Source organism: Lipotes vexillifer, unplaced genomic scaffold (genome assembly GCF_000442215.2).
Source record: "Lipotes vexillifer unplaced genomic scaffold, Lipotes_vexillifer_v1.1 scaffold1106, whole genome shotgun sequence".
NCBI lineage: Eukaryota > Metazoa > Chordata > Mammalia > Artiodactyla > Lipotidae > Lipotes > Lipotes vexillifer.
In genome coordinates, this window is record NW_006776601.1 from 1,138,735 (window position 1) to 1,160,763 (window position 22,029).

At 37.4% G+C, this 22,029-nt stretch overlaps 1 protein-coding gene across 1 annotated transcript in view; it reads right to left on the bottom strand.

Annotated features, from left to right (window-relative positions):
- The window catches only part of STXBP5L (syntaxin binding protein 5L), a 401,935-nt gene extending 393,202 nt beyond the window's left edge, over positions 1-8,733 (bottom strand). The window contains exons 1-2 of the mRNA XM_007450522.1: positions 8,688-8,733; positions 7,366-7,562 (exon numbers count right to left, since the gene is read on the bottom strand). Coding sequence (XP_007450584.1) covers positions 7,366-7,554 — 189 coding nt within the window. The 5' untranslated portion in view covers positions 7,555-7,562; positions 8,688-8,733. The remainder of the gene's footprint in view (positions 1-7,365; positions 7,563-8,687) is intronic.
- Positions 8,734-22,029: the final 13,296 nt, after the last annotated feature.

Consider the following 22,029-nt stretch of genomic DNA (forward strand, 5'->3'; position numbering starts at 1 on the left):
GCAGGAATGACATGATATGATTTAAATTTTAAAAGGATTCTTCTACCTATTATAAGACTGTGGTGAGGACTGAGTGAAAGCAGGCGAAACCCGAAAAGGCCATAAAATAGCAGCCCAGGCAAGACATGCAGTGGAAGAGACATGGTCAGATTTGAGATGTATTTTTAAGGGAGAGGCAACAGAATAGTCTTTATCTTCTCAAAGTCTCTATGTTTCCTAAGGAATTAATCATGTTGCCTTTTCTGATAAGTAAGAAAAATGAAGCAGAAAAAGTACTGGATTTGAGAATCAAAAACCAGAGCATTAAACTTATCTATGTCTCTTACCAACTTGGAGATGTAAGGATACCACTTAAATTCTCTGGTCTCAGATATCTTCTCAGTAAAAGGAAAATATTAACACTATCCTTGGCTTCTTTATAGGACTGTTACGAAGGTCAAATGGGATATTTTGCAGATGAAGCTTTCTAATTTTAACTTAAGCAAATTACTAGATTAACAAAAACTCTCCATTCTCTTTGTAAAACACAGATTGATACTAATGGTTCATTAAATGCTTGAAACTAGTAAACTTGTAGCTAGAATACTCACAGTCTCCTGCTCCCAGACTAACTAGGTGTGGGCCAGGTAGCTATAGGGATGAACACAAAATCAATCTAGAAAAAAAAAATATATATATATATATACACACACACACATATGTATGTTCATCTATACTTTGTATATAGGTCTGTGTGTGTGTATATATATATATATATATATTCATCTAGATTATACACCCAGCTGACATATATATGTGTGTGTGTGTATATACATATATATATATATATATATATATATATATATAATTTATTTGCTTGTTGAAATATATATCTCATCTGACACTGAAGTTTCTTCCTTATTCTACTTTAAACAAACAAAAACTGAAAATTGCACGTAATGAATTTGGGATGGTTTATGGAAGAGAAGTTCACATAGAACTCTAATCAGAGAACCAGTGTGCAACAAAATAATCTTGGTCATTTATCAAGTGATTTGTAAATTGATGCATATTTAAATGTTTTCATTTAAAATAAAATGTTTAAGACATATATCATTATTAATGACTTTATGCTTTAATCTCTTTTCAATTAATCAACCAACCATGTATATGCTACTTCATTCATAAAGTATATCAAGTGCCTGCTATACTGGTTCTCAATATTGACTGTGCATCAGAATCTCCTGTGGGGTCTTTTTAAAAAATGCATGTGCCTAGGCCCAATTCCCAGAAATTCTGATTTTCTAAGACTGTGGTAGAGCTAGAAATCTTTCTTTTAGACAGAGTTAAGAACCAGTGGCCTAACAGGTAGTGAGCACCCTAACAATAATAAGAAAATAAAATATAATTGTCTCCCAGAGCTCACAGTATAATAGTAGTGACAAAAAAATCTTTTTTACCACAATAAGTTGCTAAATTCACACTATAGCAGATGCTATAAGCAAACAGAGAAGAGGGGGAAAAAAACCTAACTCTGCCTGGGGTGGGTAGATGAGGAAGACAGTGGTCAGAGCTGGTTTCATATAGATGGTGTTTCAACTACAAAGTAATGAAAAGTAACTGGAATTCTCTAATTATATTAAACCTGGAAGAGATATTCTAATCTGTAGCAATAAGCTAAGAAAAGACATTGAGATATGAGATATGGGAATACAATATATTTAGGGTATTAAGGAAATGAGGATGGAAAGGTAAACATGAGCCCCTTCTGAAAGGAACTATATAAAGATCAATTAAACAGTTTGAAGTTTAGTGTATAGAGCAGTGGTTTCAAATTGTGTTCATGGAATTCAAGTTTGGAAAAGGCAGTTCATTACTGCAGAAACATCTGAACAACATGGGCATTCAAATGCATACATACTGAACTTAAAACAGATTGCAGTAAACCGATGCCATTAACCTGCTTTTGCTGACCTTGAACAAAAATTTCTTCTACCATTTCTCTTTTTGAACTTCATATAGATGTGTCACTGATTATAAAAGTTGCACTTTTACTTTTTTAAGGTTAGCAAATGTCCTACGACCTGTCTATGGATAATATCATACAACAAAACAAAATATAAAAAAAAGTTTTTTATTTATTGGCTGAATAATTTATTATAATTTATTTTTTTAATGTACACCTATAAAGTACCATATTTATTTGTTTTAATACGTGTTATTTTGCTGGGATTTTAAATAAGACTTTTGTTTCTAGATCACCACTGCTCTAGGGAAACCAACATAGAATTTTTAGCAGGGAAAATGACATAATTACATTATAATTCAGAAATAACCATTATTATAACAAAATGAATTGGAATAGGGTAAAACAAGAGGTGACAAAATCAGTTAGGAAGTGATTTCAAGAGACCAGGCAAAACAAACACATGAAAGAATACTCAACATCATTAATTAGAGAAATGCAAATAAAAACTACAATGAGGTATCACCTCACACCAGTCAGAATGGGCATCATCAAAAAATCTACAAACAATAAATGCTGGAGAGAGTGTGGAGAAAAGGGAACCCTCTTGCACTGTTGGTGGGAATGTAAATTGATACAGCCACTATGGAGAACAGTATGGAGGTCCCTTAAAAAACTAAAAATAGAACTACCATACGACTCAGCAATCCCACTACTGGGCATATACCCTGAGAAAACCATAATTCAAAAAGAGTCATGTACCACAATGTTCATTGCAGCTCTATTTATAATAGCCAGGACATGGAAGCAACCTAAGTGTCCATCGACAGATGAATGGATAAAAAAGATGTGGCACATATATATACAATGGAATATTACTCAGCCATAAAAAGAAATGAAATTGAGTTATTTGTAGTGAGGTGGATGGACCTAGAGTCTGTCATACAGAGTGAAGTAACTCAGAAAGAGAAAAACAAATACCATATGTTAACACATATATATGGAATCTAAAAAAAAAAATGGTCATGAAGAACCTATGGGCAGGATGGAAATAAAGACGCAGACCTACTAGAGAATGGACTTGAGGACACAGGGAGGGGGAAGGGTAAGCTGGGACAAAGTGAGAGAGTGGCATGGACATATATACACTACCAAGTGTAAAATCGATAGCTAATGGGAAGCAGCCGCATAGCACAGGGAGATCAGCTCTGTGCTTTGTAACCACCTAGAGGGATGGGATAGGGAGGGTGGGAGGGAGGGAGATACAAGAAGGAAGAGATATGGGGATATATGTATATGTACAGCTGATTCACTTTGTTATACAGCAGAAACTAACACACCATTGTAAAGCAATTATACTCCAATAAAGATGTTAAAAAAAAAAATGGGCACAGGTTCATGGTGCCCCAAAACAATTACAATAGTAACATCAAAGATCACGGATCACAGATCACAACAAATATAATTATAATGAAAAAGTTTTAATAATTGTGAGAATTACCTAAACGTGACACAGAGACATGGAATGAGCAAATGCTGTTGGAAAAATTGTTCCAAGAGAATTACTTGACGCAGGGTTGCCACAAACTTTCAATTTGTAAAAAGCACAGTATCTGCAAAGCGCAATTAAGCAAAGCACAATAAAATGAGGTATGCCTGTATACGTTATGCTTTATACATTGCAGTATTCAAGGCTCAAATTGTCCCAAATTTGGCCAATGTGAACTCCTTGAAGTTGACCTCTGTATCCACACAATCCCAGTGGTATTGATAGCGTTCCTGCTTTCTGGCATAGCAAGAGGTATCAAGCTCATCTGGTACATTTCCTGCCCCAGATGTAGAATCAGCCATTTTTTTCAAGGAACTCTTCTTCCTTTTGTTGAGAAATGGCTTTTAGAGACTATGATCAGCACTGGGGATGCTCACTTCTACCAGACTGTCATTATTTCTATGCCCTCTCAGTAAATAAAGCTAGGAAATATGTGAATTTCAGAAAGAAAACTAAATCATGCATTCATATGGATATTTCCAATTTAAGTGAACAATTAAATCGTCAATTATTATATTTGTATCCCTTTGCTTTCACACTGAAAATCTTGGTTTTAATGACATTAACATGACTGTGTATTTGCTTATGCATATACATAACATATACATATATAAGGTATATTATGCGTAAAATAGTTTCAAAGCTACAAGACTAGTATTACTACTAACAACAGAACTATCAATTGTGGGACTTCCCTGGTGGTCCAGGGGTTAGGACTCCAAGCTTTCACTTGCATGCTTTCACTTGCACAAGCTGTGTGGTCAAAAAAAAAAAAAAAAAGAACTATGAATTGCAACTGAATATTTCATTGTGGTTCTTTTTGCTCTTTAGGATATACCTCACCATGGAGGTCCATTAAAAGTTTGAGTTTGTTTTTTTTTTTTTTTTTGCGGTACGCGGGCCTCTCACTCTTGTGGCCTCTCCCGTTGCGGAGCGCAGGCTCAGTGGCCATGGCTCACGGGCCCAGCCGCTCTGCGGCATGTGGGATCTTCCCGGACCGGGGCACAAAGCCGTGTCCCCTGCATCTGCAGGCGGACTCTCAACCACTGCGCCACCAGGGAAGCCCAAAAGTTTGAGTTTTAATGTCATTTGAAATAACTGTTTTTTTCTGTGTGGTTTATACTATCAATTTTATATACTCCTAGGTTCATTTGTATCCATTTGTTTCAGATTTGTAGGAGTTTTTTTCCTTTTTGATCCGAATTTTTTAATTATATGAAATGTTCACATGGTTCCAAAATCAAAACTATAAAACAAGGTGCAGTCAGAGAAGCTTTTTAAACACTTTTTATCCCTCCTTTTCACAATAAAGGTGTTTTTTAAGGTTATGAAATTGGACTGAATTGTTAAAGAGAACCTGATACCAGAGAGAGATTCAACAGAGTGCATTATTAGTAACAGTTACAGGGGGGAAATTACATGTTAATGAAATAAGCCTTATTCAAATCAGTAAACATGTTATAGATCCAAAATAAATTTCACACACACACACACACAAAAAGAAGAGACCAGGCAAGAAAATATGGTGGAATGAACAAGTACTGGAGATGGTGAGAAGGGAATAAATTGTAAAAATACTAAGGAAATAGGATAGAATTTGACAACTAATCAAATAATAGAGAGGAAGATAGTTTTCAAAAGAGCAGATTCTTGATTTGTACTTTAATTTTGGCCATAATGAAAAAGTAGAAGTACTCAGAAGGTACCAACTGCTTAGTACTCAGAATAGAATGTTCTTTGCACATCTAATCAGTGAGTCCAAATTAATTCCCCATTTTAGTAACAGTTTTAATTTTGGAGTTTCCTTAATGCATCTTTACACATTTTATTACAGTCCAGGTAACCTAAAGTCATATAACCACTTTTTTAAATTAACTATATTCCTATCTAAAGATGTCACAGAACTTTCCCCATTTAGTGAGATTTCAATACTATTAGTGTTCAGCTCACATAGCTTTCTATCCTTATAATTTCTTTGAATATTGTTACCTAATATTTTATAACCCACTGGTTATAGTCATTCCACCAAGAACAAGGTGATTTTAAAACTTTAACAATCATATAAATATGCGTTTCATTGCCTTTTCCAACTTATACATTGCCTTCACCTAATTGTCTTGTTTGATCTTCCCAACTACCCTCTTAGGTAAGAAGAGCAGAAATACTTATTACCCTACTACAGATGAGAAAATCAAGTCACAAGGCAGATAAATGGCTTTCCAAAGAATATGTGGCTGGCAAGTGGCAGAGCTTTAAATAAAATATAAATTTTCTGATTCCTAGGCCAGTGTTCTTCCTACCATCCCATGTGTTTTTGAAGTAATACATATTTAACTTCAGCCACTTTGCACGACTGTCTTGCCTAAATAAATAGGAAAGTGATTATCTATCCCATTTTCCTCTCTTGCATTCACCCATTTCCCCTGAAATGTTTTACTTAAGACCTTCTCTACCAGTTTATACCATCAACAGTCCAATGCCATTCTGTTTCAGAAAGTTATCTTTTCTATATCAAGTTTACCTCTACTAAAACTATCCTGCATTACTATCATATTCACGAACTGAGAGACTTTGGAAATTTTTTAAGATTCTTGGAATGGTAATAGTAATACATCAAAGATTAGAGAATCAGGGCCTAAGTCCCCTGCTTAGCAGTTCAAATTTGGCCTTTAGGACCCTTTCACATATTTGCCTCATGACCACTATTAAGCTCCTCCCTAATCTGACAAAATGTCTATTATTTCAAAGTGAGGACAAAATTGTATACAACTTTGTATACAAAATTGTACTGTATACAAATTTCACAGGGTAGATTAGAATTAAATCTGTTTAACCTAATTCTAAATAAACTTGCTTTTATGTAATCTATAATATTTTAGTAATTATAGATTTGTTTTTATAATGACCCTACTGGGAACAGAGATTAAGGGAATAATTGAAACTTATCCCATTACACATAATCTGTTTACTACAAAAATAATTTTAATAATTTCAAAAAATTTGTGTTGAATTACTGAAAATTGTAATACTTAATTTCAAAAATTTACTATTTCTTCTCATGTATTCAAACACATTTATAAAACTATATTCATCTGCATCATATGAATGACTTGGTAACTTTCTTACTGCACATGACACGTCAAAAGCACATTCTTAGGCTACCCCCAAAAAAGGACAATAAAAATTATAAATCACTTGATGTCAGAAAATAAAACAATTATCTCTATATATTAACACAATGCTTGTTTTGTAAATTCTCATCTCTCCCCATCAGAAACTCTTTCTTTTGCTTATTTACTAGAAGTTCAATATTAAAGTATAATTACCGAAAATGCTTCCTCACTAAACCAGAACACAGGCTATTTTTGAGTTCTTACAAGTATTAAGCCCATAGCATTTGTTTGTTTGTTTATTAAGAATTTAAGAATCTGGGTGTGTTTTTATTCAGAATTTTAAACACTGCCATTAGATATTTTTAAATGGACATATTCATCTAGCTCTTATCTACTTAATTCTAGCAACATCTAAATAGCTTACTGAACAGTGAAATAAAATTAGTTTCTCTGAATGACAGCATGGGATTAACTATTTATACATAAATATTAAATTTAAAAAGTAGTCCATTAATGGGCCTTAATATTATCTTGCAGAGTCTACTTTTTATGTTTGCTTATTTCCCTCTTAAACTATCATTGCTTTTTAAGTTGATGCTTGGAATATCTTAATTCAAACTGACCTACCCACAAAATTCTCTGCACCAGACTCTCTGATACTGGCATCTCAACAATTTCCAGCCCCTAGAGTGTTTTAATTCTTTCCTCACAGTAGTAAAATAAAGAAATAATAAGCTTTAAGCCAATTCAAAACTTACCTTACAAATCTGGAAATAGTCTGAAGTCAAGGTTTCCTGAATCTCCTCTCTGAGAACCCCTGCAGTCCCTCCTGGATGCATGGAACCACTTCCAGCCCCGCCACCACTGTTACTGCCACTGCTGCTACTACTGCCAGGGGAGGAGGCAGTTAAGCCATCCAAAACTTTTCGGAAATTAAACTTCTTCATTTTTAAAACTGTTGAGAAATTCAAAGGAAAGGGTGACTTAACACATGGAATTATACGTGGGTAAAAGTGTTTAGCTATTCATCAGTCATGGCAGTAGCCAGTCCGCACTTTACGAGCATTGGCTTTAAATGAGTTAAAAAAAGGAAAAAAATCAACCTTTGGTCAAATTTTAATTCTAAAAAGCATATCCTTGAAAAAGAAAAAGAAAACACAACTCCAAAAGCACCAGTATTCCCTCCTCAGACACCAAATTTTCAAGGGCTTTATCCCCAGCTGTAGCTACGCTTTATCAGCACCGGGGTAAAAATAAAAGGCAGTGTCATCATCGTCATTAGCATTATATCATCATTATTATACAATCAAACCAGAGTCCATCAGACCAAGACTCTCTTTCTTAAAGGTGGGCTTTCCTCCTAAAGGTTGAGCTCACAGTATTTTATTTTCAGAAAAATGGTGGTGGGGGAGAGCTCGTATTTACTCTGCCACCACCTTCTGGGCTCTCCCTCATCATCTTCAACGCTCCCTTTTTCTCAACAGGAAACGCGGGGTGGTGAGGGGGCCTTTTTCCATTTCCACCCGGAACAGCCCGGACCCCAAAACACCTGCCAGGTGACCCACAGCAACAGCCGACGGAAGGGGCCAGCAGCGGCGCCGATTGCCTCCGCTTCCCCCTCCGTCTCCCCCTTCCCTCCCCGAGTCTCTGTCCCCACACCCCTGCTCTCACCCTCCACACCACCACCACCACCACCCCCGCCCCGCTCTGCCCGCAGCCGCCGCCTCGCTAGCCCGCCCGTCCGCTCTCCCCGCAGCACTGCGGTGGCTCTTGGGGGACATGAGGCAGTGGTGACGACGGTTGCGGCCCGAGTCCCGCCACAGCCTGCTGGGCAAGGAGAGCTGCCGCTCCCGCGGTCCCTCCCCGGGCCGAGCGCCTAGGCGCCGGGCTCTCGCCCGCGGGCGCGCTAACACGCAAACACCCTCACACAGACATTCGCGCGCCCAGCCGGAGCACACGCAAACATACGCGCGCGGGCGCTCACGCGCACAGACACACACACACACACAGGTGTGAGGGAGCCGCGGTTGGACGGCGGCGTCGGTGTCCCAGAGGGATGACTGACTCCCGACTTAGGCACCTTCCTCAGCCGCCACTATCCGCCTGCCAGCCCGGAAAGCTGAGGGTGCGGAAGGATGCGGGCTCGCAGGCTTCGGTGCGGCCCGGCTCCGGCCGCTTCTCCAGTCCCTCTGGTAGCGGCGCCCGGCGCTCTCCGAGGTCCTACCGGAGCAGGCAGTGTCCACCGCAGGCTCCGCCCTCCCGCCCTGGGAGGCAAGCCCCGCCCCCAAACCACCCCCTCGCTCGCCCGCCCCTTCTCCCCTGGCTGCTAGGGGCCCGCGAAAGGGGCGGAGAGCTCCAGTACGTCAAAGGGCGGGAGTAGCCTAGGCTCCAATCCTAGGCTCCAAATAGCCAAGTTCCGCGGTGCGAGGCGCGGAAGAAATTTGTGGATAGGTCAAAAGAAGCGCCAGTGAAAGGGGGAGGGGAAAATTTAGAAAGGCAGGTGAAGTATTTGATTGACAGCGGTATTGGCCACTATGCTGGGGGGCTTTGGGGGCTGTAATTGGCGCTACCTGTTGAAGGACGCAAGTGTGAATCAATAGAATGCCAGGAAGCGTGAGAACTTGGGCGCCTTCAAGGATACAGGAAGGGTTTCCCTAGGTCTGACTCTGGACAATATTGTGATTTGGGCAACTATTTTGCAGTTTACCACCTCTGAGCCTCTTCCCGCTCTCCAGGTGCATCTATGGGCTTCCCTCACTGCCGTGCTACTTGTATAATTGTTTAACAGGTCACATCTGCCAAATGGAATGTTATTGCAATAGAGTTTTGGAATATACAGCGTTTCCGATCCTGAGGAATGAATCGCTCACCTTGTTCCAATACGTAGATTTGTCCCTTCCCCCCATTTTCATATATACAAAAAAAATTTTTAAGAAACATCTCTCTCACTTAGTAAGCCATGTCAAAAATATTTGTTAAGCTTTTCCTATGAGTCACTATAATCATTTTGAAAGATGCATGGGAAGATGTGGTTCTGAGTCCTAACTTGCTACTGAATTTGGGGAATTTTGGACCTCGATTTCTTCATCTCCGAAAATGAAGGGCAGCTCAGGGGGCCATAGCAAGCTGTAGACTACAATCTGGGCAACGCAACAGAGCTTATTAGTAATCATCCCATATATTCTTACATTTTAGAGATCTTCTAGGATAACCTCTTCTTTTTCTTTCTTTTCTTTTCTCTCTTTTTTTTTCCCTTTGGAGGAAGGGAATGGAAGGGATGAGGTCATCTGAAAGGGGAAACCTGAAAGAGAAATGAGTTGCCCAAGGTCACATAGCAAGGAAATGGCAGAGATGGAATAGAGCCCAGTTTTTTTGGATCCTCAGCTCAATGCTCATGTTCTCTTTTTTATTTTTTTAGTACTATTTTACTCCTTTGGAGACCTCCCAAGGACCCCTCCAATACTGCCTAGTAGTCTCTTATTGCCACAGCTAGAAAGTAATGCTCTTGTAGTCAGACATGGTATTGTATATTTCTCCTATCTTATTCAGCACCTGACACAATGTTTCACACATAAGAGGTGCTTAAAGGGTTTTGAACATTTGGGTTATTGACAGTCATTAGTAAAAGATTTATGAGATGGCACCCAATTATATCTGGTTTTGGAGGGGTAAAAATAAGGGTGAAGCAAATGCCATGTCTGATGTAAACCTATTTTAGTAGGGTTCCAAATTTTATATTGGATTCCTAACAATGTGTATCTGTCCTTACTCTCTTTTTCTTCTTTTTCTTCTCTTCTTCCTGGCCCGTTTCACCTCTAAGCATGGATGCCTACTGAGGCTGAAGAGTTTGCTTTCCTCTTTTTTATGTCTTGCTTTTCTTTTAAAAAGGGGAGAGGGGAATTGCTTCAACTCTTTGAGAAGTAGGCATTGTGGTCTAAAATAATGGATTTAGATGCCCTCCTTTCCTTCATCAGAAAGTCTATTGGCAACTCCTTAATTTTCAAATAAAGGGAAACAAATCTATAGCAAGTGATCGTTTGGTCTTTTGATGAGAATGAAGAAAGAAGATATCCTAATTCAGCAAAGTGAGAGGTAATGTTTGCAAGAAACCCCCCTAAGCTGCTAATCACTAACACTATACTATCTTAGCAAACTAAGTGGTGGTTTTATTCTAAAAATTATGGGAGAACTGAGAATGAAAAAGCACACAAAACAGATTGACAAAGACTCTGCTTGAGGACCTGGAGGGAATTCATTGGCTTTCTTGAGTTAAAAAGAGGTGACAGAGTAGGTATCTCTTCAGATGGGACAACAAATAGGACTGGGAAGTGGAATAAGAGTCATCAGAATATATAAATGTTTTCAAACAAATATTAGAAGCCTAAAACAATATGATTAGAATGAGACTGTGGACTCTTTGAGGCTATTCTAAATATTCTTCTTCCTCCACAGTAGATACGTAGCACAGTGTCTTATACATAGTAAGTGCTCAGTAAATATTAATTTGAATAAATTATAGCAAGTAAAAACCTTCACATAATTGCAGTCTCACAGAGAGAGAGAGAGAGAGAGACACTGGGGACAAAGGATATTATGATGCCAGTTTACAAACTGTGAGCAAAAGATAGAAATGAGCAAGAGATAGGGTGAATTATGTACATGAGGAGACAGCATAAACATTTATAACCTAAAAATCTTACTAGGTAAGAGAAGCATAGTGAAATAGCTATGGAAGCAAATTCCATTCTTAATTAATTAAAGAGAAATAAGATGTTATTCTGTAAACCATCTGGTAAAGGGAATGAGACCAGACTATGAAAGATACCTTATAAATAATATAGAGAACTTTAGAATTGAGTCAGATACTAAAATTGGAGAACTATGTTCTTTCTACTGCAAACTAGAATACCTCATGGAGTGGAGTTTCTGATAAGCCATGATGTTTTCCTAAAATGAAAAGTTTGAAGAACTTCAAGAAAGAAAAATAGCCTAACTTGGTCCTTGGAGAAAAGTTATCAGATCATTTAAACAAGTCTAATATATTAGAAGGATTTTTCGGATATATGTTTAAAATATATTACAACTCACTTTATGGGTTTGTGATCTTGGCTTCAAGCCAACAATGAAGCTAACAGATGCTGCTTTTCCACACCCCAAAAATAATCAAATAATCGTAGAAAGTATGTATGTGTGTGGCCCTTCACAAAGAGAAGGTTTACTAAACTGACTAGGCTTGGAGAAAACTAAGCCAAATTGACAAAACGCAGGCAAATGGTCCATCATACACAGAGATGATAAATTCTACCACTTATTGAGCACCTGTATGCCAGTATACTATGAAATTTATAAGTATTTTTTTAAACTTCATCCTTACTATAACTCTATGAGATAGGTATTATCCCCATTTCACACGTGAAGAAATTTGTGACTCAAAAACATTTGAGAAGTTCACCTGAGTTCACTTATGTATATAACCCAGTCTTCAAATTCAAGGCTAACTTCTAAGATTATGCTCTTAATCACTGCCCTATCACTAAGTAGAGGATTAAATAGAAACAGGAACAGGAGAAGTGTGGGGGTCAATTCTTCTGAAATAGTGAATATATGTGTATTAGTTTGCTAGGGCTGCCATAACAAAATACTACAGACTGGGTGGCTTAAAGAACAGAAACTAAGTATCTCACAGTTCTGTAGGCTAGAAGTCCAAGATCAGAGTGTCAGCAGGGTTGGTTTCTTCTGAGGCCTCTGTCCTTGGCTTGTATATTACTTCCTTCTTACTGTATCCTCACATGGTCTTTCTTCTGTGGTGTGCATCACTGGTGTCTCTGTGTGTCCAAATTTTCTTCTATAAGGACACCATTCAGATTGGATTAAGGCCCACCCTAGTGGCCTCATTTTAACTTACTCTCTTAAATGCCCTATCTCCAAATACAGTCACATTCTGAGGTACTGGGTGTTAGGGCTTCAAATAAGAATTTGGGGATAGGAGGGACACAATTCAGCCCATAATAATGTGGCAATCAAATTCAAGGTTCTTTGAGGAGAGCATCTATTATGACCTGGGACTGTGTAAACAATTTTACATTTCATTTCTTATTTAATTCTCACAACAGAATTAAATATGTATGGTAGCTATTGATAACTCTATTTTACAGGTGAGAAAATGGAAGCAAAGAAGGGTTAAGTAGTATGCCCAATATCATACATTTAGTAGGTTGTGAAATAGGAATTTGGACTCCTATAAATCATACCTCAAAGCTCTTTCCTCATGATGTTAGCTTTCTTTAGAGAAAAAAAAGAAATCCTATTATATAGGTATTTGATATCAGAAAAGGAAATTATTATAGAATATAAATATTAGGATAAAACAGACAGAAGAGATAAGAGAAAGGAAAAATATATGCTAAGGAGTTTGGATACTAGACCTAAAAAGACATTTGAGAGTTGGTGGGGGAGTGAGAACTAGCAGCAGAGAACATTTGGGATGGCAAGATAATAGGAAGTCTTATCTCACAATAAATCTCAGTATAATTTGAAGTATATTAAGAGTCCCAGAGGAGTATTCCCACCAAAACAGAAGAAAATCAGTTATTCTGTAACTAATTAGACATTGCTCAGAGAGGCCGTAGTCTCAGAAATATCATAACAGCTGGATGATGACGCAAGACTTACCATAAAGCCAGGCTGGGAATTATTTACATTAGCAAGTGTGAACGTTTCCAATCTGCTTACTAGAGATACTGGCTTTTGGACTGAGCAACTTAACTTATCACCCGTTTCTGACTCCTCAGTCAAGTTATAGCACCATCCTTTAGTATTTGCCAGTCTAAGAATTAGAATTTCATTAAGCGAACACAGTTGAAAAACAGGTGCCACCTATAGCCTTTCTGGCAAAACTTTCAAAAGGATTAGGAATTATATTTCCTTCCTAAATCTTCGTCTGACTTTTTTCTGACTTTATTATACGTCCTTCAGGAGGGGTACTGATTGGTAATTGTCAGCTTTCTGTCATATGGCAGGAAATAGCAACCAGCATTAAAATCCCTTATTCAGCCTACTCCAAGTCCACAAAGGGAGAAACCACAGGGTTAATTAAATAATGTCATAGCCCTCATGGGTTTTAGATAAACAGACAAGTGTCATTAGGATAGACCCAAAACATACAAAGTATGGCTCAGCACACAATCAATGACAGAATTGCAAACAGAACTGATGCCTTCGAGGGCAAAACGCAAATATTTGCCATTAAACATGTAATTAAAGTCAGCTCTTCGTGCATATTTAAAAATAGATTTTCACATATCCATCCATCACGCTGGGATGTGGTAGGAGAAAGGGATTTAGTCTTGAGACAGGACTAAGTTTTCTAACTGAAGCACTAACAATTCCTTTCAGCCTCCTACCCTCAGTTTTTCCTTTATATATGTAGGTTATTTTAAGAAAAAAATGGGATTATGTATGAATTTGTAGAATGCAAACCACTAAACAGATATTTTGTTATTATTTTCATTATTCTTTTGCTTTAGTGAAACAGTTTATAGGAACTTACTTTAGAGTTGAATTTATTTTCCCATTATTATTAATATAAAAGATGCTTGCATCTCTGGATTTACTGTTGCTGAAATTAAAGGAGAGGTTTGGACTAGATGATCTTTAAGGTTCTTTCCAATCCAGAATTCTGTCTTTGTATAATTTATTTAGTCAAGGTTTACTGCATTCTCTTCCTAAATACTATAAAGCATCATTGAAAAAGTAATTTAAAAGATATCCATTTAGGTACCCGCCAACAGAGTTGAACTGCAGCCTACAGTAGGCAAAAAAACACAGGAATCCGGGCTTCCCTGGTGGCGCAGTGCTTGAGAGTCCGCCTGCCGATGCAGGAGACGCGGGTTCGTGCCCCGTTTCGGGAAGATCCCACATGCCGCGGAGCGGCTGGGCCCGTGAGCCATGGCCGCTGAGCCTGCGCGCCCGGAGCCTGTGCTCCGCAAATGGGAGAGGCCACAACAGTGAGAGGCCCGCATAACGCAAGGAAAAAAAAAAAAACAAAACAAAACACAGGAATCCAAAAAACCTTCTGTCTACCAGTTAGACATACTTGGAGATCACATTTTTTATTAATATTTCTATTTATATGAATGTCATATATATCTGATTATAAAAGTAAGGTGTGCTTGTTATAGAAACTTTACAAAATTTAAGCATTTATTTCTAGCCCATTTCAGGACATTTTTGAACAAATCGGAAGCGTCCAGTATATGCCACTTTGATTTTTGGGTTTTTTTAACTAAACATTTTGTTGTGAACTCAAAATTTTGTGTTCCGCATTTCATTAAATATTCTTCAGAAATACTGTTTTGAATGTCAGCATATATTCAGTCATACAGATATTTATACAATGTATTTAATCATTTCTACATTCTTGGATATTTCATTTATTTCTAACTTTACACTATTATAAATGACAATGGAGAGAAGACTTTTATACTAGATCTTTGGCAAAGTTTCAGATCTTTTTTTCATAAATGTGCCTTGTATATTAAATTTTTGCATGATATTAATTCCTCAGACAGGAACTCTTCAATCAGACTTTTTTAGGGGATATTACTGTGTCAAAATAATATGTCTTCAAACTTATTTCTACATTTTATTTTTAAAAGGTTGCACCCTCATTATACCCTCATTATGAGCTTATGTTCCTGTGGAGAACTCAAGTTACAATAAACATATTTGTAAAGTGATATCCCATACCAGCTACATTGACATTTTTGTTTACATGTTGAAAAAAATTCAGAAGATTTTAAAATTATAAGAATTGGTAAGCATAATCAACTAAACAGAGCAGAAAAATATGACAAGATAAAACATATAATTTCAGTAATGCTTGTAATTTCAGTTTGGAGGAAGAAAATATAAAAGTTTTCATAGAACTTTAAACTTAGAAAGAAACAGTAATTCACATGTTTGATTTTGAAATTTAAGAAATAATAACACAGGGGCTTCCCTGGTGGCACAGTGGTTAAGAATCCACTTGCCAATGCACGGGACACAGGTTTCAGCCCTGGTCTGGGAAGATCCCACATGCCAGGGAGCAACTAAGCCCGTGTACCACAGCTACTGAACCTGCGCTCTAGGGCTCTCGAGCCATGACTACTGCAACCCACGCACCACAACTACTGAAGCCTGCACGCCTAGAGCCCATGCTCTGCAACAAGAGAAGCCACAGCAATGAGAAGTCCATGCACCGCAATGTAAAGTTGCGCCTGCTCGCCGCAACTAAAGAAAGCCCACATGCACCAGCGAAGACCCGACACAGCCAAAAACAAATAAATTAATTTAAAAAAATAAAGAAATAACACAAAATTCCATTCAGTTATATCAACAAATTAAAATTATAATTTTGTCATATGCTATTGTTATTTGAGGAGGAAAATGAGAAAATAAGCACAGGGAGAGCTTAAAGGATAATAAAGAAATACAGATAGACCTACAGAATCATAATTTCACAGGAAAACAACCAAATCTTAAAAGAATATTTAAGGCTTTTAAAAATAGGTTGGATTTTTGCCACTATAGACTAAATAGAGATACAAACTCTTGGAATTTGTTATACAAATTGAACAGGAGAAAAAGATTCAGACCACAGACCATAGATGCTCTGTCCCTAATGTAGATGATAACAACTATAAAGTGTTGACAGCCTTTCCTGGGTTTGGAATATGGAGAAAAGTGGAAACAGTTTCTTTTATGACCAGCCTCTTGTTTCCTGAAGCTTTGATTCACCATGACTCATGATGCTTGGACCAATTTAAGTAGGAATATGCATTTGTTTTTGTGATGGCAATCACAAAATTTAATAATGCCATTACTTATCTTTTTATAATGGCTAACAAAGGGTTAAGATAAGATTTTTGTAATATGGACAATAAAATGTCCATATTAGTTATTAGCTCTGCAAAAATTGGCACCCTAGCATTTCAGAGTATAAGCCAGGGTGCCGGCATGACTTTGCTTTCCCATAAACAAAAGTTCCCAGAGAGAGGAGAGTAGAAGGATGAGTGACTTCTTGTCTGCCCAGCTGCAGGCTCTAAGACAAGAGAAAACCCTGTAAGTGTGTCCTCTCTGGCCCTGCAGGATAAGCTTTCCCTTTCAATCAGCTCCTTGGCTAGCTTGGGCTGACAAAACATTGTTGTTCTCTTAACTTTTGCAAAGTAGAGGAACCTTACAAGTATTTTTTCAGTAACATCCAGATTATGGCTTCTTCTAGCTCTCCTCAGTTAGAAAAACAAATTTTATTTCTCTGTGTCACTCCTTCCTCCCCATTATCACACTCTCTATTGTCTTCAGCCATAATCCTTTATTTAATGCAAATATTACTTTGTTTTGCATAGTTTTTCAAGCATGTCTGTGTCTATCTAATGTTCTTTAATTATGGAGACCAAATTTCTTGGATTTTCTGGAACAGTTTCTATTTAAAATATTCTTTGCCACTCTTCTCACAAACCATTAAAACCACTTCAGAAAACTTTCCAGCTACTCAACAAATACCACTGTTTTCCATGATGCCATTTTAAAATTTGGCAAAACCTGTGGAGAAGGAGGATACACAATAATGTATTTTTAAGAGCAGGAACTCTGATTTCAGACAGACCTGAAATCAGGTCTGCTACTTATTCAGCATGAGACCTTGGACAAGTTACTTATCCTTTCTGTGTTTCAATTTTCTTATCTATAAAAGGAAGATAAAATTACCAACCTCATAGGATGGTTGTAAAGATTAAGTGAGAGAATTCACGCTGGCACTCAGCACACTGCCTGGCACATAGGAAACCCTCTGTACGTGTTAGTTATTTTTTCAGCACCAGAAGTCTCATATGAATATTGGTGATCATAAAAGAATTGTAAGAAAAAAATTTAATTCTACTGCTAAAGTAAAATATCTTAACATGAAAACTACTAAAATGCTGTTTGTTGTGATTAGGACCTTGGGAAGTAGGCAGCTGGGTATTTGCAGGTTAATAATTAGCCCTTTGGAAAGGAAATCTTCGAAGAAACTATAAGCTTGGCTGGGTTCAGTTGGGGAGGCCCAGAATGGTAAATCTTAGAAAATAGGCAATTAATTTAGTCATATTATCTTTTTAATGAATACTGTATCCTTAAGTCACATTTTAATCAGAACTTGCTAGTGAAATACAGGGAAGGAAAATGTATCTTATCTATAGATCAAAGATGGTTGAACATGTTTAAAGGTTTTCAGCAAGGAAACAGTGTTCCTCTAAACAGAAAGAAAATGTATAAACTCAGTCTCTCTTTGTCCAAACTCCGGATGGAGAAAAGTTGTTGCTGTTATTGTTTACTTGCTTACTCTTTGTTGTTGTTTCGTGTTTTGTCTTTTTTTTCCTCATTAACAACTTTTGGAAATTGGAATAACATTGGCAGCCACTGGGTATTATAAACTCTTTCCTGATAATCCACATGAAGTACTCAGAGACTTGCCAAGAAATGCTGGAAAAAAACTGGAAAGAATAAATAATTATTAAGCAAACCGAGTTCTTTAAACAAGTATGCGGAGAATAATGTGCCATCATTTCAACAGCAGATGATGAAACTGACAATGCAAATATTGTATTAACTAATATATCTCTTGGCTGAATTTTTAAATTTCTCTTCACGTAACTGTATACTTTTAAAATGAAAGTTATACATTATATGTATAATCTAATGTGATTTAAAGACTTACACCACTTTAAGACTTTTGATGTCAATTTGTTTACAAATAAGAAGAAATAAACCTTTTGTCTGAATACATGCCCTTATTTATAAATCTTAAAATGTGGTTACCATATTTATAATTCATCAACTCTTACAGAGATTTCCACAATCCAAGAAAGAAAGAAGCTAAAGGAATCAAGGGTGGTAGCTACAAAAGCATATGTTCCAAAGGATGTGAGAAGCAAAGCAGAGAATGAGGAAGGAGCTTAATTTCCCTTATATATACCAGGCCTATTGAAGGCCTTAGCCTTTTATAGTACAGGATGAGAAAAGAGGAAAAATACCAAGAATAGATATGAGTCAGTTTTATAATCTGTAAAATGGCTTACAAACATCAATTTTTGTCTGTTTTGTTCATGGTTATATCCTTGGCACTTACAGTAGTGTCTGGCACGTGGTAGGTGTTCAGATTTGCTGAACAAATGAATACTAGTGTATGATATTCATGCTCCATGCAAGAATTTCAGGTCTGAATTTTTTGAAAATGTAATTAAGCCACAAATTAGATAAAAGGCTTCAGCTATTTAACAAGTATGTATCGCATGCCTATTTTGCGCTAGGTAGAATGCTGGATGTTATAGGGCACAAAAGAAAGAGAAAGAGTAATACTGACTCAAAAGACCTACAATAATTGAGTATGGAAAGTGACAGACATGCAAACGATTACTTATAAACAGAATTTTGAGAGCAATGTGAATGGTATAAGCAGAGCCCTCTGATTGCATTGAAAGAATAAACAATTATTTCTTACAGGTGCCTCAGTGAAGAAGAGCTAAAAGAATTGAGAAGGCTGGTTTTAGCTCTCCCTGAATCTTTTTGTATACTTAGCTTCCTCAACACAGGTCTATGTTGATTTTTCTTCTACTGCTTTGAGGTGTTTTTCACCTCCTTCACTGAGTCATCTTTTCCCAACCCCTAAGAATTTAGGGAGCAAATGGAATATGAGCAAGAATTGGTAGTTATCATAAATTACTATTTCAAGAAGTTTGGTAGTAAGGGAAAAGAAGAAAGTAGAGAAAATTTAAAAGTGAAAAGAGAGGGTCTGGAGGGGATAGAAATGAAGAATATTCTTGGATAGAGAGGTAAAACCAGAAAGAAAAATATTAAAGATTCAAGAGTAAAATAAGATAACCAGTGAAACAAGGTCATAGTCCATAACAACAATTTCATAATCTTTGTACTTTCCCCAACCCTCCAACTTCTCCCCTCTCATTACAACCCTAGCAGATGGTTTTGCCCTTAACAGAGAAAATGGAAGCCATTAAATGAGAATATTCTCGTCCTCCTACCATCATCTTCAAGGCAATAATAGATAATAACATCAGCACCCTCTGTGCCTTCGCACTCTCATCCCACCCCTTTGTTAATTGAAGAGGGAATTCTCCTACTAACAGCCCTTACCTCCCACCTTGTTCCCTCCTTCTCACATTTAACTACACTCTCCTGCTTCTACCAAGCTTCACATATGTCTTTCTCTTTGTTTATCAGTATGACAATTAAGAATCCCTGGGAACCTCTCACCTTCTCTACATGCAAAAGTATGATCAGGGCCTCCCTGGTGGTGCAGTGGTTGAGAGTCCGCCTGCCGATGCAGGGGACATGGGTTTGTGCCCCGGTCCGGAAAGATCCCATATGCCGCTGAGAGGCTAGGCCCGTGAGCCATGGCCGCTGAGCCTGCGCGTCCAGAGCCTGTGCTCCACAACGGGAGAGGCCACAACAGTGAGAAGCCCGCGTACTGCAAAAAAAAAAAAGAAAGTATGATCATTTACCCTAATTTTCCAAGTTATGGTTGATTTTTAGGACAAAAATATTCATAAGAAAAAGTCCTACACAGTTATAAGTGAACATAAGATACTTCTTCATTCTACAATAGAAATGGTGAAGTAATGGTGAAGGAAAGATTTTCTTTTGCCATGCCACTGAGCATGCTTTATCAGGTGGGAAGGAAGATTTAGAAGATTCCTACCTAGGAGGATTATAATAGGCTTTATTCGGCTTCTCAGTAAGAATAACAATTTCCTCAACATATTATTTTTTAAATCATTGAAACTTTTTTTAAAATCCCAGATTAATACTAAATTAATTGCTTTAGAATTTGCATGGTGTTTTGATATTCAGATAAAAATAAACAGAAGCCCAGTATTCTTTTTGCTTTGGCATTTAGATTTTTTTAATACAATAAAAAAGCAGGCTTGCCTCCTGGGTGTAAGGAGAGCTTCTAGCTGTAAGAGTCAATCAATCGGGAAGGGCATTTGTGGGTAGAAGTGAAAAATTGCCAACTTGACCTTGAAAATAACAAAAAATAATTGAGACTCGTGGCAATGAGCATTTATTTCCCATGTACTGCAGTCTCTCACATTTTTTATTTGGTTTAAATTTCTGTCCCCTACCACCTACTCACATATATTCATGTGCACTATTAACATCATAATGTATATTAACAAGCCCTCACAGCTGATTAAGAAGCTTCTTCTAGCAGGCTAATAACATCTGTTTGACTCAGTGATGCTGTGCATAACATAATCTAATAAAACTGTGTCATGTACACTGAAAAGCAGCCAGAATAAAAGAATAGTTCACCCACCCAAAGAGGCAGCAACTAGGAACAGAGCTATACTAGCAAAATCATCCTCATTAATATAGCTCAGTGGAATTTGTGTCCTTGTGTGTCTTTGATTCCATATACATTCATTGTGGTGGGCTGATACAAAATAATAGAATCTCAAGGTTGGGAAAGATATAAAAGGTCATCTACTGCAACCAACTGTTTATTATTTAAACTATCTCAACAATATTTGCTCCAAGTGGTCTTCCAGCAGGTATCTGAAACGTTACCCTCCTCTTCCCAATATCCTACCCTTACCTATCCCCTACAACAGCAAGAAGGAGTAAAACACGTGTAGAGAAGAGGTTTTCAACCTTGGTTACACAGTGGAACATGCATGGGAGATTGTTAAAATCTCTACACTGAGGCTACAGACCAGGTCAACTAAATCAACCTCTGGGGATGGAACCCAGAAATTAAAATTTTTTAATACTTCCCAAGTGATTCCAAATGCAGCCAAGGTTGAGAATCACCTCTCTAGAGGCAATACGTCCTGAAAATGGTAAGATTTTTACTGGAAGCCAAAGTCGGTCACACTGCAACTTCCGCCTATTGGTCCTAAAAGCAGCTTTCTTGGGAATTCTCAGCTGAAGTGCAGGGCAAGACTCTCATCTCCTTGTCAGATCAAAAATTAAATAATAGGTTATATTTATAAGCATGAGTGAAAGTTTCAAAACTATAAGTGAAGACATCACATTGACACCCATTTTTTTTTAGCCCTTGAAGGAAATATCTCTTTCCTTAAACTTTTGCATATTTGAGCAGAAGAGAAGCCCCTGTCTAAAGAGGATTAGACAGAAAAAGTTTCATGTAGAGTCTGGGTCTATGGACATGACCCTATCACTGCTTCTCTACCCATGAGATGCCTGCCCATCTCTTTCTCATGTGAGATGTGATAACATCCAAGTAAACATTTTCTTTTAGGACACTGAATGATGGGCTTCCTCTATACCTAACAGAGATATTGCAAAGTAACAACCATACAAAAATCCTTAGAACATAGAGCAAGATATTAAGACTGTAAAACATCTCAAGATATTGTTTACTT